The 18,250-nt window shown below is 40.8% G+C and overlaps 4 protein-coding genes across 7 annotated transcripts in view; 2 read left to right on the top strand and 2 right to left on the bottom strand.

The window, feature by feature from the left end:
• LOC106658991 (protein phosphatase PP2A 55 kDa regulatory subunit) overlaps positions 1 to 9,205 on the bottom strand; it is a 35,099-nt gene extending 25,894 nt beyond the window's left edge. Inside the window, exon 1 of the mRNA XM_014381244.2 lies at positions 7,951 to 9,205. The gene's annotated coding sequence lies outside the window, so the exon portion shown is untranslated. The remainder of the gene's footprint in view (positions 1 to 7,950) is intronic.
• Positions 9,206 to 10,648: 1,443 nt separating this feature from the next.
• LOC106659009 (MOB kinase activator-like 3) lies at positions 10,649 to 13,001 on the top strand. Its single transcript, XM_014381272.2, has 5 exons — positions 10,649 to 11,049; positions 11,246 to 11,396; positions 11,753 to 11,980; positions 12,067 to 12,182; positions 12,254 to 13,001. Exons 1-5 carry the CDS (start codon positions 11,008 to 11,010, stop codon positions 12,407 to 12,409), a joined length of 693 nt encoding a protein of 230 aa, XP_014236758.1. The 5' UTR covers positions 10,649 to 11,007; the 3' UTR covers positions 12,410 to 13,001.
• A 39-nt stretch (positions 13,002 to 13,040) lies between these two features.
• Positions 13,041 to 15,798, bottom strand: LOC106659007 (mitochondrial-processing peptidase subunit beta). Its single transcript, XM_014381268.2, has 7 exons — positions 15,641 to 15,798; positions 15,072 to 15,293; positions 14,543 to 14,928; positions 14,101 to 14,294; positions 13,850 to 14,019; positions 13,504 to 13,758; positions 13,041 to 13,432 (listed from the first exon to the last, which is right to left on the bottom strand). Exons 1-7 carry the CDS (start codon positions 15,707 to 15,709, stop codon positions 13,292 to 13,294), a joined length of 1,437 nt encoding a protein of 478 aa, XP_014236754.1. The 5' UTR covers positions 15,710 to 15,798; the 3' UTR covers positions 13,041 to 13,291.
• On the top strand, positions 15,301 to 18,039 carry LOC106659008 (charged multivesicular body protein 7). Of its 4 annotated transcripts, XM_023461490.1 has the most exons (6): positions 15,948 to 16,123; positions 16,183 to 16,308; positions 16,389 to 16,690; positions 16,772 to 17,549; positions 17,680 to 17,875; positions 17,947 to 18,039. In XM_023461490.1, exons 3-6 carry the CDS (start codon positions 16,398 to 16,400, stop codon positions 17,997 to 17,999), a joined length of 1,320 nt encoding a protein of 439 aa, XP_023317258.1. In that variant the 5' UTR covers positions 15,948 to 16,123; positions 16,183 to 16,308; positions 16,389 to 16,397; the 3' UTR covers positions 18,000 to 18,039. The 4 variants fall into 4 exon arrangements, with proteins under 4 accessions (XP_023317260.1, XP_023317259.1, XP_023317258.1 ...); XM_023461492.1 differs by lacking the exons at positions 15,948 to 16,123; positions 16,183 to 16,308 and adding an exon at positions 15,301 to 15,382; XM_023461491.1 differs by lacking the exon at positions 16,183 to 16,308 and having other exon boundaries at positions 15,946 to 16,123.
• Positions 18,040 to 18,250: the final 211 nt, after the last annotated feature.

Here is an 18,250-nt window from a genome sequence, read left to right as displayed (position 1 = left end):
ATGGGTTGCTTGATTTTAGATGTCTGCTCCGATATAGCGTGATCTTCATTGATCACGCTAAGAGTTTTTAGTAACGACCAATTATTATGTTTTTCGGGCAACATCTAACAACATATGTAAATCACACTACGCCACAAATAATTTCAATCAAGCTTATATAGTAATCAGCCTGATTCCCGCCGCTTGCGGGTGTCAAATTATATGGCTGAATAGACATCTAGCGGCTGTATACGTATTACGCCTATTGACTCGACTTCTTAGGCTATTCGAGAACTATTGCGATTACTAGAGATAATTTTTTTGCCTTTCAGAAAATTTTCGGTATCGTCGCAGCTGCAGCAGCAGCAGCAGCTCATCGGAAAACGAAACAGAGAAATTAAAAAAGTTTCGTTTATTCGCTGTTGCAGCAGTTGAGAGCTGGGAGAAAAGAAAATATGCGATCTTAATTGCGTGTGTTTTATAAACATATATAATTATCGCCTCGTACTGTGCGTTTCGTAGCCTGTCGCGCGTGGGGGTTTTCAAAGTAAAGGCAGTGATTTTTTCAGCTAGAACGCTTAGGCCTATACTCGTTCGTTCAGTCGCTTGTTTTTGCGAGGTTTCTATTAATTAATAGATGTGAAGTAGATTGACAGTCCAACAATCCACGGATGATTCGACTTTATATATGGGTCATATCAGAAATGAGTTGATAGGTCCAAAAATGACCTATCAACTAAATGCATTTCTTACAAGTAAATGAAAAAACAAAACTTTTCATGTGTTTAAAAAGTGCCATGGTTCCTTTCTTCAAAATCTACAGCTGCTCAAAGTTAGAATCTGAAAACTAACTTTTTTCTCCATAGGCCCAATGTAGCTCTGAAAAATAAATCAAACAGTATTTTTATGTATTTTTTGATAAGGAATTCATTGGTGATATGTAAAAAGTGATTCAGATACAGTGCATACTAGTACTACTTATCTAGCATAAATGAAGTTATTAATTGATTACATAAGAATAAGGTATTTGTTTTATTCACAGTGGTATTGAATATGAACTCTGTGCAGAAAGTACTTGTGATTGAACTTTAAAAAGATAAATTAGTGTTTCTAGCTTGCTTTTAATGCAGTTCATTGCTCTAGGCAGTATCGATAGTCGACATTCAGTCTGAAAAAAAAAAGTGAAAGATGGCCACATTTCATAGTATATCTTCCTCGATATTGGCCAACCGATAATGCCACTTGGTAGAGGACTTTAATTTGATGCTGTAATCATACTCTATTAATTTCAGGCAAATCCAAGAGGACGAACACATCTATTTTGGGCCTAAAATGCATTTTTTTGATTTTTAATGGTGTAAGAGTATCTGAATCACTTTTTACATATCACCAATGAATTCCTTATCAAAAAATACATAAAAATACTATGTTTGATTTATTTTTCAGAGCTACATTGGGCCTATGGAGAAAAAAGTTAGTTTTCAGATTCTAACTTTGAGCAGCTGTAGATTTTGAAGGAAGGAACCATGGCACTTTTTAAACACATGAAAAGTTTTGTTTTTTCATGTACTTTTAAGAAATGCATCTAGTTGATAGGTCATTTTTGGACCTATCAACTCATTTCTGATATGACCCATATATAACGTAGCGATACGTAACTTAATGCCACCATGCATTTCTTTTACTTTGTTTCGCGCGTGTGCAGTGGACACATACTTCGAGTGCGAGAAAGAGAGATGAAAAGGAAAGTGTCATTTTCACGTTCTCGGTCGAACACGTGTATCTTCATCGATTCGGGAATCAATGCAGTACGTCGAGCGAGCGGGTAAGAAGCGCACGCCAATCAACATCGAGAGCGACTTTTTTTCCATCGATATATCGCTTCGCGTTTCTGACTGCGGGATCGAGAAGTTCCGTAATGGGCTCGTTGCGACGAGGTGCACCGCGTATCGAAATTACGATCGAAAACTATCGTGTATCCCTGTTCGAGCTGCCGCACACGCAATAAGCGATCCGCGAAGGGCCAAAACGGTCCATTAAAGCCCTCGATAATCTGGCGAAAGCTCAAGCTGGCTGTATCGAAGCAACATCGCGAGCCTCTCTGCGGCGCAGATGAGCGATACACTTGTGTATATACAGAGCCAGGCTATATATATGCGATTCTAACGCGTGCGAGCTGTGCTTGCATATATATATATACGCGGCCGATGTGACGCTTGCGGTGCGACGCGCGAGCTCGAGTTGCGCGCGCATTCGCAAAATATTTATATCGCGCAAGTTCGACGTCGACACGAGCGAGCGAGCGAGCGAGCCGCAGTTTATGCCGCGTCCGATTTATTTTTACACCGTAAACAGCGAGTTCGTGCGCTTTGCCCGCGTCTCACCTGTCCCCGAGAGTACTTTCTCGCTCTCTTTTTTCGGTTGGCGCTCGTACTATACCAAAGCTCGGGAGTTTTGAGAAGGATTTGGTCGTTGCGCCTAATGTACGTGGCATGTATATAGGTGAGCGAGTGCAGCAGCGGGGGAGGTATATGAGCCAGAGCCAGAGCCAGAAGAAGAACTGAAGAGGCCCGCCGGCGGAAGCTCGGCGCGCGAGAGAAAGAGCGAGAAAAAAGAAGAGAGAGAGAGAGAGCAATATAGGACGCGCGAGTATATATGTATGCAGCTGCCTCCGGTACTCGCGCGCCGATGCTCCCGCAACTAAACAGGGACAAGTTGTTCCACTCTCGCGCTGGCTTATTTCTCTCTCTCTCTCTCTCTCTCTTTCGCGTGCGCAAGAGATCTTACGTAAGCACAAAAGCTGCGGCCTTCCACCCCTTGGTCCCCGTGCCGCCAGTAGTGCAAAGTTGTACCTATATACTCTACGCGACGAGTACGAGTATAATATATAACAACACATTGACGATCCGTTCTTTTCTCAAATTGTACACGCAAGTGGGATGGGTGCGAATTACGACTCGTTACATTTTCCATGCACGCCCGATAATGGCTATATACAGCTCAAAAAAAAAGAAAAGGACGGATGCGTATAAACGCGTTGTCAGTCGGCGAAGAAATCGCGCGCGTAAATATGCAGACAAAAAATTATCGCGATTGCATTATCGACGTATTATATACGTGCAACGCGTGGAAGCTCTTCCTTTTCCCGCGTCGATCATTCGGGTAAATATGTAACGCTTGGGCTATGTATATGCCAGCAGCTATCGTAACTACGAGTTAACGAGCTGCGCATATACACGCGCGTTCCGGCCCCGTCGTCGTCTATATATACGCGTCCCCGTGTGTTTATTCGCTGCAGTGCGTAAAGGTCATCGATCAGTAAACATGCAGCACATCGATGTATCATAAGTTTCGATTTTCATCCGGTTATATGTCACATCTACTGCAGCTAGGTACACATAGGTAGTATAAATATATATTATATGTTCCTGTGGTAAATTAATGCTGCGCAGCTTCGATATATATATATGAATTAAAAATAGGGCTCGTTTGCCTGCGTGTACAATGTAAACTGTACGTCGCCCATATACGTTATAACGTACGATGGGCTCTTTATCGAACTGCAGCTATCAACGCGATCGTAGGCAGAGACACGCGCGCTCGGACGATCGTCGCGTTCTATAATCCGGGCGCATAAATATAGGAAATCTGAAACTCGGTACGTTTGCTCGGCGCTTAATTGAAGTGGGCGATTCGAATAGCCGCGGTCCGTGTGTTATTAATTAATCGTGCGCGTGTCCCAAAGCCACGAAGATGCGCTAGACCAAGCTGCGAAGCGATCCTGCAACTTGGAGCGCGCATTTTTCGCAATTTCGGGCACGATGGCGGTGACGTGCATGTGCGACGGCGTTGCTCGCGATGCTCGTATTTAGCGAGCGCCGAGCGAGCGAGATGTCCGCGACACGCGAGAAGCTTGTCCCGAGACGATTTTCAGGCGTGTCCGCGCACGCCGAACTATATATTACACACGTTGACTCGAGGTATCAAAGTACAACGGCGCACGGATTTTCACGCGCTGCAACGGAGCTTTGACTCTCGCGTTGTTGTTTTTTTTTTTTTTTTTTTATCAAAGGCAATTCGTGCGGATGTACTTGGCAATCGCGTAATTTTTATAAAGCTGGGCAAGCTCCTTTAGGTCGATGCGTGTTTCAGCTAACTATACGCGACGCGTATACAAGTCGAATGCACAAGACGAGTATATTGAAATCTTTGCGACTGCGACTCGCGATATTAATGTACAATTATATCATTGCCTCGGGAACAAATTTATTTTCCGACGTAATAACCTCGGCTCTTTATCTCGCCTACGCTATTATACCGAAGGTACCTTTTCTTTGCACGAGGCTGCATTTCCGCGCTAATTCAACATTGCCGCACGATTGTTGCACGCGAAAACTCACGTGCCTGGCACTTGCCAGCAGCAGTGGCCGCTCGAAATCACAGCCGCGCGAAGCCGCAGCTGAACAATTGTTGCAAACACGCACGCACACATACACACACACATTTATGAAAACCAGCTACCCCGCGAAGTATGTATATATATGCATAACGTAGGTGTAGGTGCCCGAGCGAAGGTAAAACAAGAAAACGCGAGTATTGTATGACAAAGCCTATTTTCGGAGTACTTCAGAGTTTTGAATTACGACGCGGATATTTTCTGCTGAAATTTTATGCGATCCGTGACGCACGTCGAAAAAGAAAAAGAACCGAGCGACTTGGGAGGCTCGAATAAATTTTTTCTCCCGTTTTTTTTTTTTTTTTTTCGTTTGACACTGGCGCGCGCGCGCGACAGCTCTTACGCATGCCGCGAAAAATCAATGATCTTGACACGGATAACGAGGCTCTTTCTCTCGCTAAATCCACGATGCAATGAGACGCATCCCCGTTAATGGTCAGAGTATATAATTGCATATCCTTAATTTGGGTTTGGGAATTGCATATCCTTAATTTGGCGTTTAAGATGTATTCAACAACGGGATAGACGCCGCGAAGAACGTAGCCGAGGCTATAAACCAGCTGCTGCTAGCGACAAAACAGCTTGTCGCATTTTACTTCTCTTTTTAATTGATTAGGCTCGTTAAAAACTTTCATTGCGACGCGTCGTCGTCGCGTAAACCCGAGAGGCGAAAAAAAACATCGTCGCGCGCAGCTAGTTCAAACAATCTCATTGAGCCGCATAAATAAAGTCACGTACAATGGCATTATTTGCCGGTATAATGACAGTTTATTATTGGTCGTGTTGTTTAATTAACTTTGCTATGTATACGTATACGTGCTATACCGTACACAATGCATATACAGTATATATATGCACGGAGCGATAGCGCGCGACACTTTACGCCGCGCGTGGCGCGCATCAAAGTCAAAATAGAATTAATGAGCGTCGGATCAGCTGGTGCTCTGCTCTCTGGCCAAATGTTGCATTATTATTATGCGTATGCACATCTGCGAGTGCAGGTATATAACCGCGTGTTGTTTTTTTTTTTTTTTTTTACCTCCCAATGCACTCGAGCTCGCGCTCCGTTAAAAAAGAAAAAGAAAAAACTCGTTGGTGCTCTCGTTAATTGTCGATGTTGTTGTTTTCTCGAATTACGGCGTAAAGCAGCAGCCCTCGGAGCAGCTACAATTGAGTTTGGCACTCGACGCAAGTATATAGCAAGGTAGTAACAGCAGCAACACCGCAGGCTGCGAGTATATATTATATATATATATATATAACGTGCACGTGTGCAGTCGGTAGTCGCGCTTTAACGCTTCGCGCGTGAAAAGCTCGCAGGCGGCTAGTATATAGCTGCTGCTGCATCGAGTTCGATAGTCGAATCACGTTTTCTCCGCGCAAATTGCTGGGGAACGTTGAACCTCGCTCGTAATACACGACGAACAGGACAATAAATTCATTACAATTTCGGCTCAAATTCCATGTATATATACGCGCGGACTCGCAGTGCACTGCAGTAGGTCATCAATTATTTTCAGCACGAACGTTTCGAGCTCGGGATACACGCCTCTCTCTCTCTCTCTCTCTCTCTCTCTCTCCGCGTTGGGCTTGAAAATAAGTGAAAAGTCGAAAAACGCAATTAAAAGGAGGCTTTTAATGAGGACCTTGAACGAGGCTTCTCATATTCCGCGGACTCGATACTAGAATTGTCGTCGATTGATCAATCGAATATTTCCTAGTTACCGAAATTATGTTGGAAATTGGCATTTAAGCTCGAAGAGTAAAAAGTCAGTTGAAAAATGAAAGGACAAGGCACAGAAAGAATTTTCGCATCGACGGTAGCGATGTTACAGTACGTCACAAATATTTATCCCGAAGAAGAAAAATACTCGTCGATCCTCGTTCGATTTTAAAATGAAAATACCGATAACAAAAAAGGCGAGAGAAAAAACCTAACGTTACGAGACGCTGCAATGCGTCGATAGCTTTTAAAAAACATCCTCGGAATCCGGAGCAAAACACGATTGAGAAATGTCAGCCACTGCGCGCGTTATGCAGCTGCCCCGCGCACAGGTTCGATAAATAAGCCATTGCGCAAGAGGTTATTTTATAACATATTGTTATACTTATGTAGTGCACGCGTAAGGATCGATCTGTTCGGTCGTCATCGGGGGAATATACGGGAAACGAGCGAAGGACGCGTGCACACAAAGGAATTCCGCGCGTATCGTATATATAATTTTGAAGAGGACACGAATCGTCGTCCTTCTATTTTTTTTTTTTTTTTTTTTTTTTCTAAACTGCAACTAAGGAGAAAGCGACGATCACAGGCACGACGAGCACAGCGCGCGCACAGAGACTAATCGATGGGCTTTTAGGGATAGTGCAAGGCGCGAAGTCGACGCCTTCGTCCGCAGGAGTTATACACTATGTATGATATACGGAATAAAACATATAGGGACCACAGGCAAATTCGCGTCGGCGAAACGAACTTTATTTGGCACACGATCGGAGAGAGAGATAGAGAGAGAGTGCAGCGCATCGGAGATTTCAAAAGCTCGCGTAACGAAGCTTTCGCGTTGATTGGGCTTTTCGAGGATCTATATGGCACACGGTGAGCAATCGCCAGCTCGCGTTATCTCCTATGCGCTACGCAGTAGAGTATACATGTGTACGTATGGGCGCCACCGACGAATTACGTATACGTACAATCCTCTCTCTCTCTCTCTCTCTATGCTGCTGCTGCTGCTGGCCTCCGAGTACGTGTGTGCATATATACGAGCAGCGAACTTGCGACGACGACGACGGTAATCGATCGCGCATCGGGTTTTAAGCGCGTCGCACACGTCTCGCGCGCGCCCTATACACACACACACACGCTATATGGATCGATCGATTATTTCATTTATTTTTCTTCGTATTCGAAGCCTATATACAACCGAAGATGCAAAAAAGGATGGAGGAGCAGCTCGAGTTCTCCGAGCCAAGTGGAACTGATTTACGAAAACGATAATGCAGAGCGCAGCGTACAAGCTGCTGCTGCTGCTGCTGCTGCTGCTGTTGCTACTAAAGAGAACGAAAGTCATCCTGCACTCTGCGCCTGTGTAAGTGTGTGTGTGTGTGTGTGTGTGCTGTGTACATATATACGTATACGTGTGCAGTACTGACCCCGATCCGCGACTCGACTTTACTCTGGCGCGCGCGGCTAACAAAGATAACTCGCTCGCTCCGAGAGTTGGCGCGCCGGTAAAAACGTAGCAGCTAGCTTACTATCCACTACCTCTGCTGCTGCTACTACTACTACTACTACTACTACTACTACTGCTACTACCTTCTGACGTCCCTTTGAGCTTATTGCCGCGAGTACTCGAGCATAAAAACTCGACGCTGCAAAGAGAAGCTAAGAAGAGAGAGAGAGAGAAAAAAATAAAGATAAACAAGCAAGGGTAGTATACATTACGGAGCTATGTGTGTGTGTGTGTGTTTATGTGTGCGCGAGCAGCGGTGTATACTTATTTTATGCTTATACTTACACGGGAGTCGGGGACGCTTTTTGAAGCGCCGTCGTCGTCGCCGTCGTCGTCGTCGTTGTCGCTGCTTTTATGGGTGCACGAGGCAGCAGCAGCAGCAGCAAGCCCAGCCGCAAAACGTCAGCAACAGCAGCAGCTGACCAGGGCCAGCTCGACGCCGCTGAAGGCGAGCTGCGACGAGGAAGGAGGAGGCCTTATCTTGCGGTTATATGCTCCCGACGCTCTCCTCTTCCGTTCACTTTTTTTTTGCTTCTTCTTCTTCTTATTTTTTTTTGTTTCGTTGTTACACTTCACCGAGCTACGTCGAATATAATGGCGCACTCTCGAGAATACACTGCATTTTTATTTTGTATATATTACATACGTGTATCAACTATTGAATCGCGCGCGCAGCAACACTCAACAACACCATGTGAATAAAAAATACGAGCGCACGTGGTTATAACCGGTGCCCCTCTTTTCTCTCTCTCTCCTTCTGTCGTTTTCTCTCTTCTCTCTCTGTTTCGCGATTTCTTGCTCTTTCTCTCCTTCGTGCGTGCACTCACCGTGGAGACTATATTTGTACTTTAACACATCCACATTGGCGCGTGCGATTCGCTCGAGTCTCACGAAGCACAAACGGAGAAGACAGTGGAACCGACCGAACGACACATACGAGTGCACATTACATTATAACGTGCATATTGAGCGGCAGGAGGCAAAATATTTTACCTTTTGCTCGATGCCAGACGCGAGGGCAGCTGACGACGATACGACGACGATCGACACTGTATATAGCTCGCAAAAACTGCTCCGAATTCGACTGGTGAACTTAAACGCACAGAAGTATGATCCTTTTATTTTAGAATTCGTAACTGTTGACGCTCGGCTTGTTCACGAATAGCCAAGGCAGAGAGATGCGAGCAGCGGTCCACACGCGACGAGGCCGATTTCGTGCGCGATCCCCCCCGGCTGCTGCTGCGCTTGACAAATTGACAACGCGACTCGAGACGAGTCAAAGTCCGCAGCGCAGGAGAAAAGCTGCAAGTTCGGGCGAAGGTGAACGAGAAAAGAGATCGAAAGGTGAAACGAGAGATGCGGCGCAGCTACACTGGACACGTAGAAAAACGTCGAGACACCAGCTCGAGAGATCTATATAATGTTTTATTATTATAAACGAAGACAGCGCGTATATAGATAGTGGTAGTATATAAACGTTGCGGAGCGAAGACGGTATATATATGAAAACACGGAGTAGCAGCCGAGCCGCGAGCTTCGTGAACTGCCGAGAGTCGAGTGCAGCAACAGTTGCCCTCCTCTCCTATGCCATCCGTCCGTGTCGACGTTCTCGCAGTATATATATGACAACAGAGAGAGAGAGAGAGAGCAGCCGCGCAGCGAGCACAACGAAAATCCTACTCACACAGTCGCGCGCAGTCTTCGGACGATGTGTAGCATGTATGTATATACATATATATTATAAGCATGCAGTTGTACGTATAGTACGTATAATACCTATATATCTGTATCGTGAAGTATATTCGCGCGCGGGGGCTTGGCGCGCGGACAAGAGGCGCCACCTATCCGGTATCCTACGATGTGGACTAAAAAAAAACGAGAAAACGCCGCGACTACTCGACTCCGAGACGTCGCTTTGTAATCGTGCTATATATATATATACATGTAATAAACAGTTGCGATATGGTTTGTAGTTCGTCTTGTGCGGCTCACCAGTTTTATCCCGTATTAATTATTGCTCGGCGACACTTTTTCTCTCTTGCGAAAAAAAAAGGACAGAGTTTTATTTCAAGTACATGAATTATCTTCTCAGAGGAGCCGAACTTGTTTAAATACGGAGCCATTATTTATAGTACAGTGGAATGAATAGTTTTGCTTCGTTGCAAAATAACGATGATATATATAGTGACCGATCGTGACGAAGGTCGATCATTCACTGGACGATCTCATCCGAGCAACCTTTCGAGTGTGACTGTGTAGTCAAATGCATCGAGTGTCGAATCGCTGACAATTCTCCATTCTCATGACTGAAGAAATGAGTTCAGCTTCGTTCTCGACAGTCTACACGATACATCGGTCTTTTCTTTTTTTTTTTTTTTTTTTTATAACAATTAGATGTCAATATAGTCATATATGTGCAGGAAAATATTATTACAAGTTCGAAGGATGTTTTTACGCTCTCTCGAGAGTCGCGATAACGCCTCGTTATAGCTGCATGTCAAACGTGGCTTATCATTGCTTCGAGTATATTTACAATCGTTGCGTTTTCAATGTAAAATACGCCAGTCAAGAATAGCGTAACGCGGATCGAGCGATGATAGGACGCTCGTACTCACTGATTTGATAACCGATCCACGCGTATATCATAGTCATTTATATTTCAATAGATTTCAGATGGAGCTTTTTCGCGCTCTGTTAAAATATCGTGGCGAATTTTAAATGGATGCACGAGTCTAAAGTTTGACGGCCAGTTTGCCGCGTCGCGTTCGTCGGATTCGTTCGCCTATACACATGAGAAAGACGACGATCATAGCGCGTATACGAAATAGCACGATGTGCGCTCTCATGTATTATATATAGAAGATGATGAGCAGCGCAGGTACCCTCGAGTATAATACAGTCCCCCTCTCCCATGATGTCGGGGGGGCATGCATGTATATTTAATATTCGCGCGCGGATAGTCGCGACTGGATTCTCAATGAGACGCGGCGTGCCGCAAATGTAGTAGTATACGTGTGTGTGTAGCATAAGGCCATAGCGAGTAGTTTTGATCCGCGCGCAGTCATTATTACGCCACTGCTCCGCGACGACGACGACGATATATTTTCGGAGTGCGCGCCGAAACCATCGTATACAGGAGGAAAAAGCGTCTGTGTTGTCGTGTAACGCATAGAATAGTGTGCACCGGCACGGACTGTGTATATATGCACAAAGTGTCAATAGGCTGCGTCGAGCGACCAGTGCAAATTGTCGTATGTGCAGCAGCACTGCACTGCGCGCCTCCGAAATTATATACAAGTGCGAAAATCGAAAGTGTCGAGCGTGTGATGTGAATAGGCAAACATGTCGCTCACCGGCTTCGTCGAATTCTTTCAGAAAGGCAAGGTGAGACGACGTCCCCAGCGTTTATGGCTGCGCCCATAAATTATATAACCTACAACGATCGCAAGGGTTGAAAGGGGTTGATATACTTTAGCAGCCCCTCGCGCTCTTGGCGAAAGTTGCCGAGGCCAATGTGAATTTTGTCAACTATGAATTTTCCGTCATTTTTAATTGCTGAATTTTTTACAAATTTTAACAGACGTTTCGACCGAAAAAGAGAATAAACGAGGGTACGCTTCGTTACTCGCTATACAAGCAAGCCCAGGCTTCTTTGAATTCGGGCATCAATTTGCGAGACACTGTCAAATTACCACCCGGTGAAGAATTGAACGATTGGATTGCCGTTCACGGTAAGTTATCTGAGCCGACACAATGATTCTTAATTTTTTTAAGCTCTTCTTCATTTATCAATCGTCAAAGCTGAATCAAATTTAAAAATATTACAATTTTATTCGCTGAATTTTCACCAGCTGAGCCGAAAAAGTAAAGAGATCATTCTGAATATTATTATTGTAATTGTGAAAAAGTATCCTTGAGATTGCACACACTGTGTCATCGGAATTATTATCTGGCCTTGAAAAAACTATTTGATCGAATATCATTGAAAAATTATAAACACTATTGATTTTAATTGAACTGATAATTAGTTCATTTTTAGATTTTTTGTCAAATTTAGATTTGATAAAGACCTATGATTTTTCCGCAGTTGTCGATTTTTTCAATCGAATCAATCTGATATATGGGACCGTGTGCGAATTCTGTGACTCAAAGTCTTGTCCCACGATGAGCGGAGGCTCTCGCTACGAATACTTATGGGCCGATGGTGCCACTTATAAAAAACCAACGGCTCTACCTGCCTATCAATACATCTCCTTGTTGATGGATTGGATCGAAGAGAGAATCAACGATGAGAGTTACTTCCCAGTTTCGAGTGGTACTTGCGATTCTTTTCTTTTGTTTCTTCATTTGCAAATATTTCGCAATGCCTACTTTAACAGATGTTCGTATGTGTCATTCTAGATGTGCCATTCCCGAAAACTTTTGGACCGTTGTGCAAAAAAATTTTAACGAGACTCTTCAGAGTTTTTGTACACGTATACATACATCATTTTGATCGAATAATTGCTATATCGGCCGTAAGTATGAGCCTTATTGCAAAATTCCGCGCGTCCGATTACGAATAAACGAACCAACGTCACATTTTCAGGAAGCTCATGTGAATACTTGTTACAAGCACTTTTATTACTTCGTAACGGAATTCAATCTCATCGAGCCGAAAGAACTTGAACCTTTGGTGGAAATGACAAAGAGGCTTTGCAAAGATATCGACTATTCCAAAGACCCAGGACCAAGAATTAGATAAAAGATAAACTAAAATTTTTATAGAATTTTTAGAGCAACAATGGCGTGTGTCATTCGCTTGACGCGCATTTAATTAAAATTTGTAAATAATATAATTTATACATATAATTGTGTACGTGACTCAGAGTTATATTCGAATTTATAGCTTTTAGGAAACTTGTACTTGATATTATCAACTATCGTAGACCATTTGTATTTATCATCGATATTTTCCACGTGTAATTAAATTAATATTTACTTAATATAGTGCCAAAACTGTAGGAAAAAGTTTGATTTTCAGATGATTTTCTGATTTCTATTGAATATTTTTCAGAAACCTATGAAGTAAAAGAACTTTGTACATCGGGTTCGAATTGCGATTTTCTTAAAATTATTCAATAAAAAGTTTGAATAGCATTTGTGAAAATGTTATAATGCATGACTTCTTCGGCATCTTGCCAAACAATTATTCTAGTCAAAATTAAATGAAAAAATTTGTTGATTTATATAATTTTATTGAGAATTATTGCGACATTTTTTATGCTTAATGAAATTAAGCCTGTAATGGATAACAAAACTTAAAATGATATTAATAAAGGTGAAAGTGCAACTTAGGCAATGTAATTGATATATTTACAAAATAATAACAGTGGTAAAAAGAAATTGAATTTTTATTTTTTTTTTCAACATTCGTAAATCAATGTACATGCTCCTAGTTTTCTCGTAGTACTTTAATAGCAATTGCCAAAGCACATTTCGATATTTTTCACATGTGACAATGAAAAAAACAAAAACTTTTTAATTACATAAATTGTTCTACTGCATAGATCGATTCAATGTCATTCTCCAAAGTTAAAATTCCTAACATTTATCGTTAACTTTACTGAACATGATCTTAATTGTTTTAATAACGAGCCCACCACATGGCGCTACGGATAACATTGTAGTCAGTCAAGTTCTCACATGGACCAACAGCTGCGATGACTGGGCAACGATCATAAATGTATTTCATACCGGTTTCGTGAATCGTCTTAGCTGTAACGCTCTGTAAAGAAAAATCGATAAATTAATATTATTTTGTATACTCATCAAATGTCTAATTTTTATTGAGCTTACCTCTATTCTAGCTTCAAGTTCATGAAGAGGAATTCTGCGACCGTAGCAGAGCATTTGTCTGCCAATGTCTTCGCATACGGCGGTAGTACCGTCAAGTTGCAAGAACATGTTTGTTTTCAGAATATTTTTCGCTCGGTTAACATCTTTTTCGGTTACAGATGTGCAAAGTTTCATCCATTCCTGTTGGATATTCCATACCATATCTTCGCACTGCATGGGTTCACAAACAAAGTAGATTCCCCACAGGCCAGTATCCTAAAAGATTCAATACAAACATTAATAAGCTGTTAATGATTAAAAGCTTATCATGGAATTGGAAATTAATATTAGAATTTTAATGCATTACCTTGTAGCAGGTATTGAAACTTTGGTAGCTGTGGCAAAGTTCTCCGGAAGCAGCTATTCTGGCTAAGGTAGTGGCGTTATTAGCACCACCGCCTTGGCTGCGATCCCACGCACCCATCAGAGTATTCATTACCATCAAGGGGATATTATCAGCACTGCTCCAGCCAGCACCTGAGAAAATAATAATTCTTTGTTAAATAATTGAAATTTTTTTTTCATATTTATTAATTTCATAACTATTAATATGTTTACCTTCGACGGCGATAGCAATGTGAGCCAGAGGTATGGAGTCGTCTCGCACACGAATTTCGGAACCGGTGTAACGGCATGGCACGTTAAGATCTGGGATTTTATCGTATGCTGGGCCGGTCATTTTTCCAAAGTGTTGTTCAGCAAGCTGAGTAAGCTGGTTGTGGTCAACACCTCCAGCACCAGCCAAAACGAATCTAAATAAATATAATTCAATTATGGAAATTAGTTATTTATTAGTATATTATTATTTTAAGATGGTAATAAAATGTGATTTGTACTTTTGTACTTAAATAAAAAACCTTATATGTATGTGTTTTTATTATGAAACACCAATCACAAGTTAAGACAAAAAAAGTTTATTAGACATTTACACATTTGTGTGCCATTTTCTATTAATAGTAATTAATTTAGTAGTATTAAATATTATGATTCTGCTACATACCTTGGTGGACCATAGTTATTTCTGAGATATTCCTGCAAATCTTTCTTTGAAATTGATTTGATATTTTCAGTTGGCCCAAGAATTGTTCTTCCAAGGGGAGTGCCTTGATAGGCAGTAGAATGTAAATGATCGAAAACAACCTCTTGCAAGTTAGTTTCTACTTCTTGCATTTCTCTCAGAATGACTCCTCGTTCTCTTTCAATTTCATTTTCTCCTAGTTTTGAATTTTGAATAATGTCACTAAGAATTTCTACAGCCTTGGGCACATCCTGCTTCAAACATTTAGCATAGAATACAGTTTGCTCCCGACTAGTGTAAGCATTTAAGTGTGCTCCCATATTTTCAATTTCAAGCTCCAAATCAGTTTGTGACCTTTTAGCTGTTCCCTGCAAAATAACAAAAAATGAAAATAGATTATTGTAAATAAAATCTTGGCATTCTAAGTATAAAATCATCAAGCGAGTATTGTGTTTCACTATATTTCCTACAAATGTGCAATAATTTATATCATGATAAACAAGCTTAATACCTTAAAAGCCATATGTTCCATAAAGTGAGCAACACCGTTATTCTCATCGGATTCCCATCGACTACCAGCATCGATCCAGAGACCAACAGTGGCTGTTGCAGCACCACTGTCTTCGCTAGCTACTCTCATACCATTGTCCAATGTTGTGGTACACGTTGGTGGTTGATTGATGAGGGCCTGTTGAAGAGGCGACGCGGCTGTAGCCTTCCATTGCTTGGGGATCTAAAGTAGATGAAAACCATAACATAAGATTACTCAAACACTTCAAGCTAGTTGCATATGACTATTATTGATCAGATGGAATTTTTAAGGTTAGTTTTAATCCGAAGCATAGATAATTTGTTTACTATTTATTTGAGCTGTCAAGAATAACAATTCACACCAAGGAAGCCATAAAGCAATAAAAATTGGCCTATAACAAATAATAATGATGTAAATTGTTAAAATAGCGATATATTACGTAAGGAACACACGTTCAAGTTTAACTTCACTTTGTATCATAATTTAACACTGGCAGACTCGTAAGACGAAAAACTGAAATTGCATGTTTGACCGATGCCATGACATACCTTGTAAAGCCCATTCTTCTGGACATATTTCAACAAAGTTGGATTAACTTTTAGCAGACGAGTCGCCATTTTTGTTCGACCGATGAGAGTCAGCCGCGCCAGTCAAACTGCACAAGACAAGGAGGGCTGATGTCGTCGTTGTGGATCGCGTATGCGTACCCACGTCTTGCACGGTTCTGTTAGAAAACTTGGTCAGGAATGACCGTCGTGAAACTTGGCGTTTGGCATATTCATCGTGTGTAACTGCGTCACCGCGGCGCAAGTTATTGCCTACTGCTGCACTGCATTATTATTCGGATTCGCTACTCTTCAGGGTTTAGTATCGCAATCGCTAAAAGTGATCTTTCGGGAACTGACAAAGTGATCGAGTTGTAATCGATTGACAGTACTTTTTTCTTGCTGAAACTGGAATGAACTCTTTGTTATTTTAAAATTATTATTCTAGATCAGTTGTAAAAGTTCATATCTGGATAAAGAAAGAAGGTAGATGTAAATATTGCGATATTTCAGCGTTACTATTTATAAATAATAATCGCACATAGGTGTCAGCTGCGAAATTGTCTTTATGATCTCCATGTGTGCTATCTTTGAAGTTAAAAAATAGATTTATCATCATCTTTTAATACATACATTTTTTAAAAGACTTAAAAGTAACGGTTTTTCTGCAGGTGAAAATAATTTTATAGGATAATGAGTAATATTTATTAATACCAATAATATGTAACAAATGAATCTTTGTGTTTATTAGATTTCAAAAATGTCTGCGACTCCAAAATCCAAAATGACATTTACCACTCCGATACCTGAAGAACTTCTTCCAGATTGTTGGAGTAAAGAAGAGCGAATGAAATCACTGTTTGCTCCATTCCGAAATCGTTCTGCAAATCCTGAAGATTGGAATTCCAAGTATAAATTTTGGAATCAGTTTATTAATGATTGGGCTGCTTACCATTATCGATGCAGTTTTTCTCTCGCTGATTTGAATATTAATTTTAAACGAAACGGTTGTACAGCATTATGTTTACCCACTGTACTTATGGAACTTTACAAGTAAGTTTATCACATAAATTCTTAGATGAAATAATTATAATTCTATTCTAATAATTCATATTTTTTTAAATGTTTAATCAGTAATGGAGAAGTTGTGCCAGAATCAGAATTCTTAAGAGAGCCTAGTAAAACATGGACTGGTTGGACAGTGGATTTGTTTGTCAAAAAACCCATATCATGGTCTTTTTCAAAACTTAAAAGTTATGTTGCTGAACCTACAATCGAACTTGATACTAAATATATACATCTTCCTACTGTCAAATCGTTAGCAAATGTCATATTATCTTCATTGGACAGTAAACAAGAGAATATTTTGTTAACTCTATCTGAGATCACACAAAAATGTAAAGAGAAAACTGGCAGTGACAGAATAACAGAAAGCAATGTTCGATTAGCATTGATTTGGTTAAGAAACACAAAAAAAGCTGCATTCAGAGAATGTAAAGAAGATAGTCATAATTTACTTGTAAAGATATCTTCAAAAGGTGCCGAAGAAGTTTCAGAAGTTGACGAAGGTACCTACAAATTAACACAGCAAGAAATGTTGTTAATCAAAAATATAGAACAATTAGAAACCGAAAGAAATGAAGCAATTACTAAAGCCAAATCAGCAGTAGCCAGTGGGTTGAAACAAGTAGCTAAAAGCTTTCTTAGGAAAAAACATGAATTGGATAAATGCATTGAAAGACGTAGTGCTGCACTACTGAATGTTCAAAAGCTATTATCTAGGATTCATGATGCCCATTACGATTCTGACACATTGGAAGCTTACAAAGCAGGATACAGCGTTCTAAAGAAATTCGAAGATGTTGGTCTTACGGAACAAGAAGCTGCAAATACAATGGATGACATGGCAGAAGTGAGTCAAGTAACTATTAATATTGATCTTTAATTTTTTATTTGAAAAACTTGAAAGTTATTACATACAAAATATCACTTTAACCACAATCAAAACCATGTTATTTATTTTCAATGAAACTACTTTTCAGATTTTGGATGAACTAAAAGAAGTTCAGACTGTGATGGCTCAGCCCGTGGCTTTGAATGAATCTGATGCAGAATTAGAGCAAGAATTAGCAGATATTATGGGTACAGCATGGGAAGACTTGCCTAAATCTGGTAAAACTAAAGATAAATCATTCAACTCAGTAGAGCTACCTGATCTATCAGCGTTGGATTTGCAGGGTAAAAATTTAATTTCATTTTGACAATTTGTTGTTCATTTCATGAAAAATTTATTCAAATTTGTATTTCAGATCTCCCAGCGCCAAAGAGCAAAAATTCAGTTCAACCAAGCCAAGAGTCTTGAACTCGAACATTCAATAAATAAATTAAAAGAATGCTGCAAAATAGCTAGTGCATTGATTGGTGAAATTTTTATAATATAACGGACGAAAAAATGAGGCACACTCAGTCTTATAACAATGACTAGTATTTAAATAATTGAAAGTTCATTCATAAAACTTACAAAGTTATTGTGAATGATGTTTAACACAGTTGGATTATATTATTACAAAATAGTTCAAGTTTATATTTCATTATCAATTGAGTATGTGTATG

The sequence above is a fragment of the Trichogramma pretiosum genome, unplaced genomic scaffold (genome assembly GCF_000599845.2).
Source record: "Trichogramma pretiosum strain Unisexual culture from Peru unplaced genomic scaffold, Tpre_2.0 scaffold2, whole genome shotgun sequence".
In the NCBI taxonomy this organism is placed as follows: domain Eukaryota; kingdom Metazoa; phylum Arthropoda; class Insecta; order Hymenoptera; family Trichogrammatidae; genus Trichogramma; species Trichogramma pretiosum.
Note: the sequence above shows the minus strand (reverse complement) of the source record. Positions and strands in the feature narration are given on the sequence as shown.

Coding starts and splice junctions, on each gene's coding strand:
- LOC106659009 (XM_014381272.2), top strand. CDS start 11,008: ATGTCGCTCACCGGCTTCGTCGAATTCTTTCAGAAAGGCAAG. Junction 11,050..11,245: donor AATTCTTTCAGAAAGGCAAG/GTGAGACGACGT, acceptor AAATTTTAACAG/ACGTTTCGACCGAAAAAGAG. Junction 11,397..11,752: donor CGATTGGATTGCCGTTCACG/GTAAGTTATCTG, acceptor ATTTTTCCGCAG/TTGTCGATTTTTTCAATCGA.
- LOC106659007 (XM_014381268.2), bottom strand. CDS start 15,709: ATGGCGACTCGTCTGCTAAAAGTTAATCCAACTTTGTTGAAATATGTC. Junction 14,295..14,542: donor AATAACTATGGTCCACCAAG/GTATGTAGCAGA, acceptor ATATTTATTTAG/ATTCGTTTTGGCTGGTGCTG. Junction 13,433..13,503: donor AACTTGAAGCTAGAATAGAG/GTAAGCTCAATA, acceptor TTTTCTTTACAG/AGCGTTACAGCTAAGACGAT.
- LOC106659008 (XM_023461492.1), top strand. CDS start 16,398: ATGTCTGCGACTCCAAAATCCAAAATGACATTTACCACTCCGATACCT. Junction 17,550..17,679: donor CAATGGATGACATGGCAGAA/GTGAGTCAAGTA, acceptor ACTACTTTTCAG/ATTTTGGATGAACTAAAAGA. Junction 17,876..17,946: donor ATCAGCGTTGGATTTGCAGG/GTAAAAATTTAA, acceptor TTTGTATTTCAG/ATCTCCCAGCGCCAAAGAGC.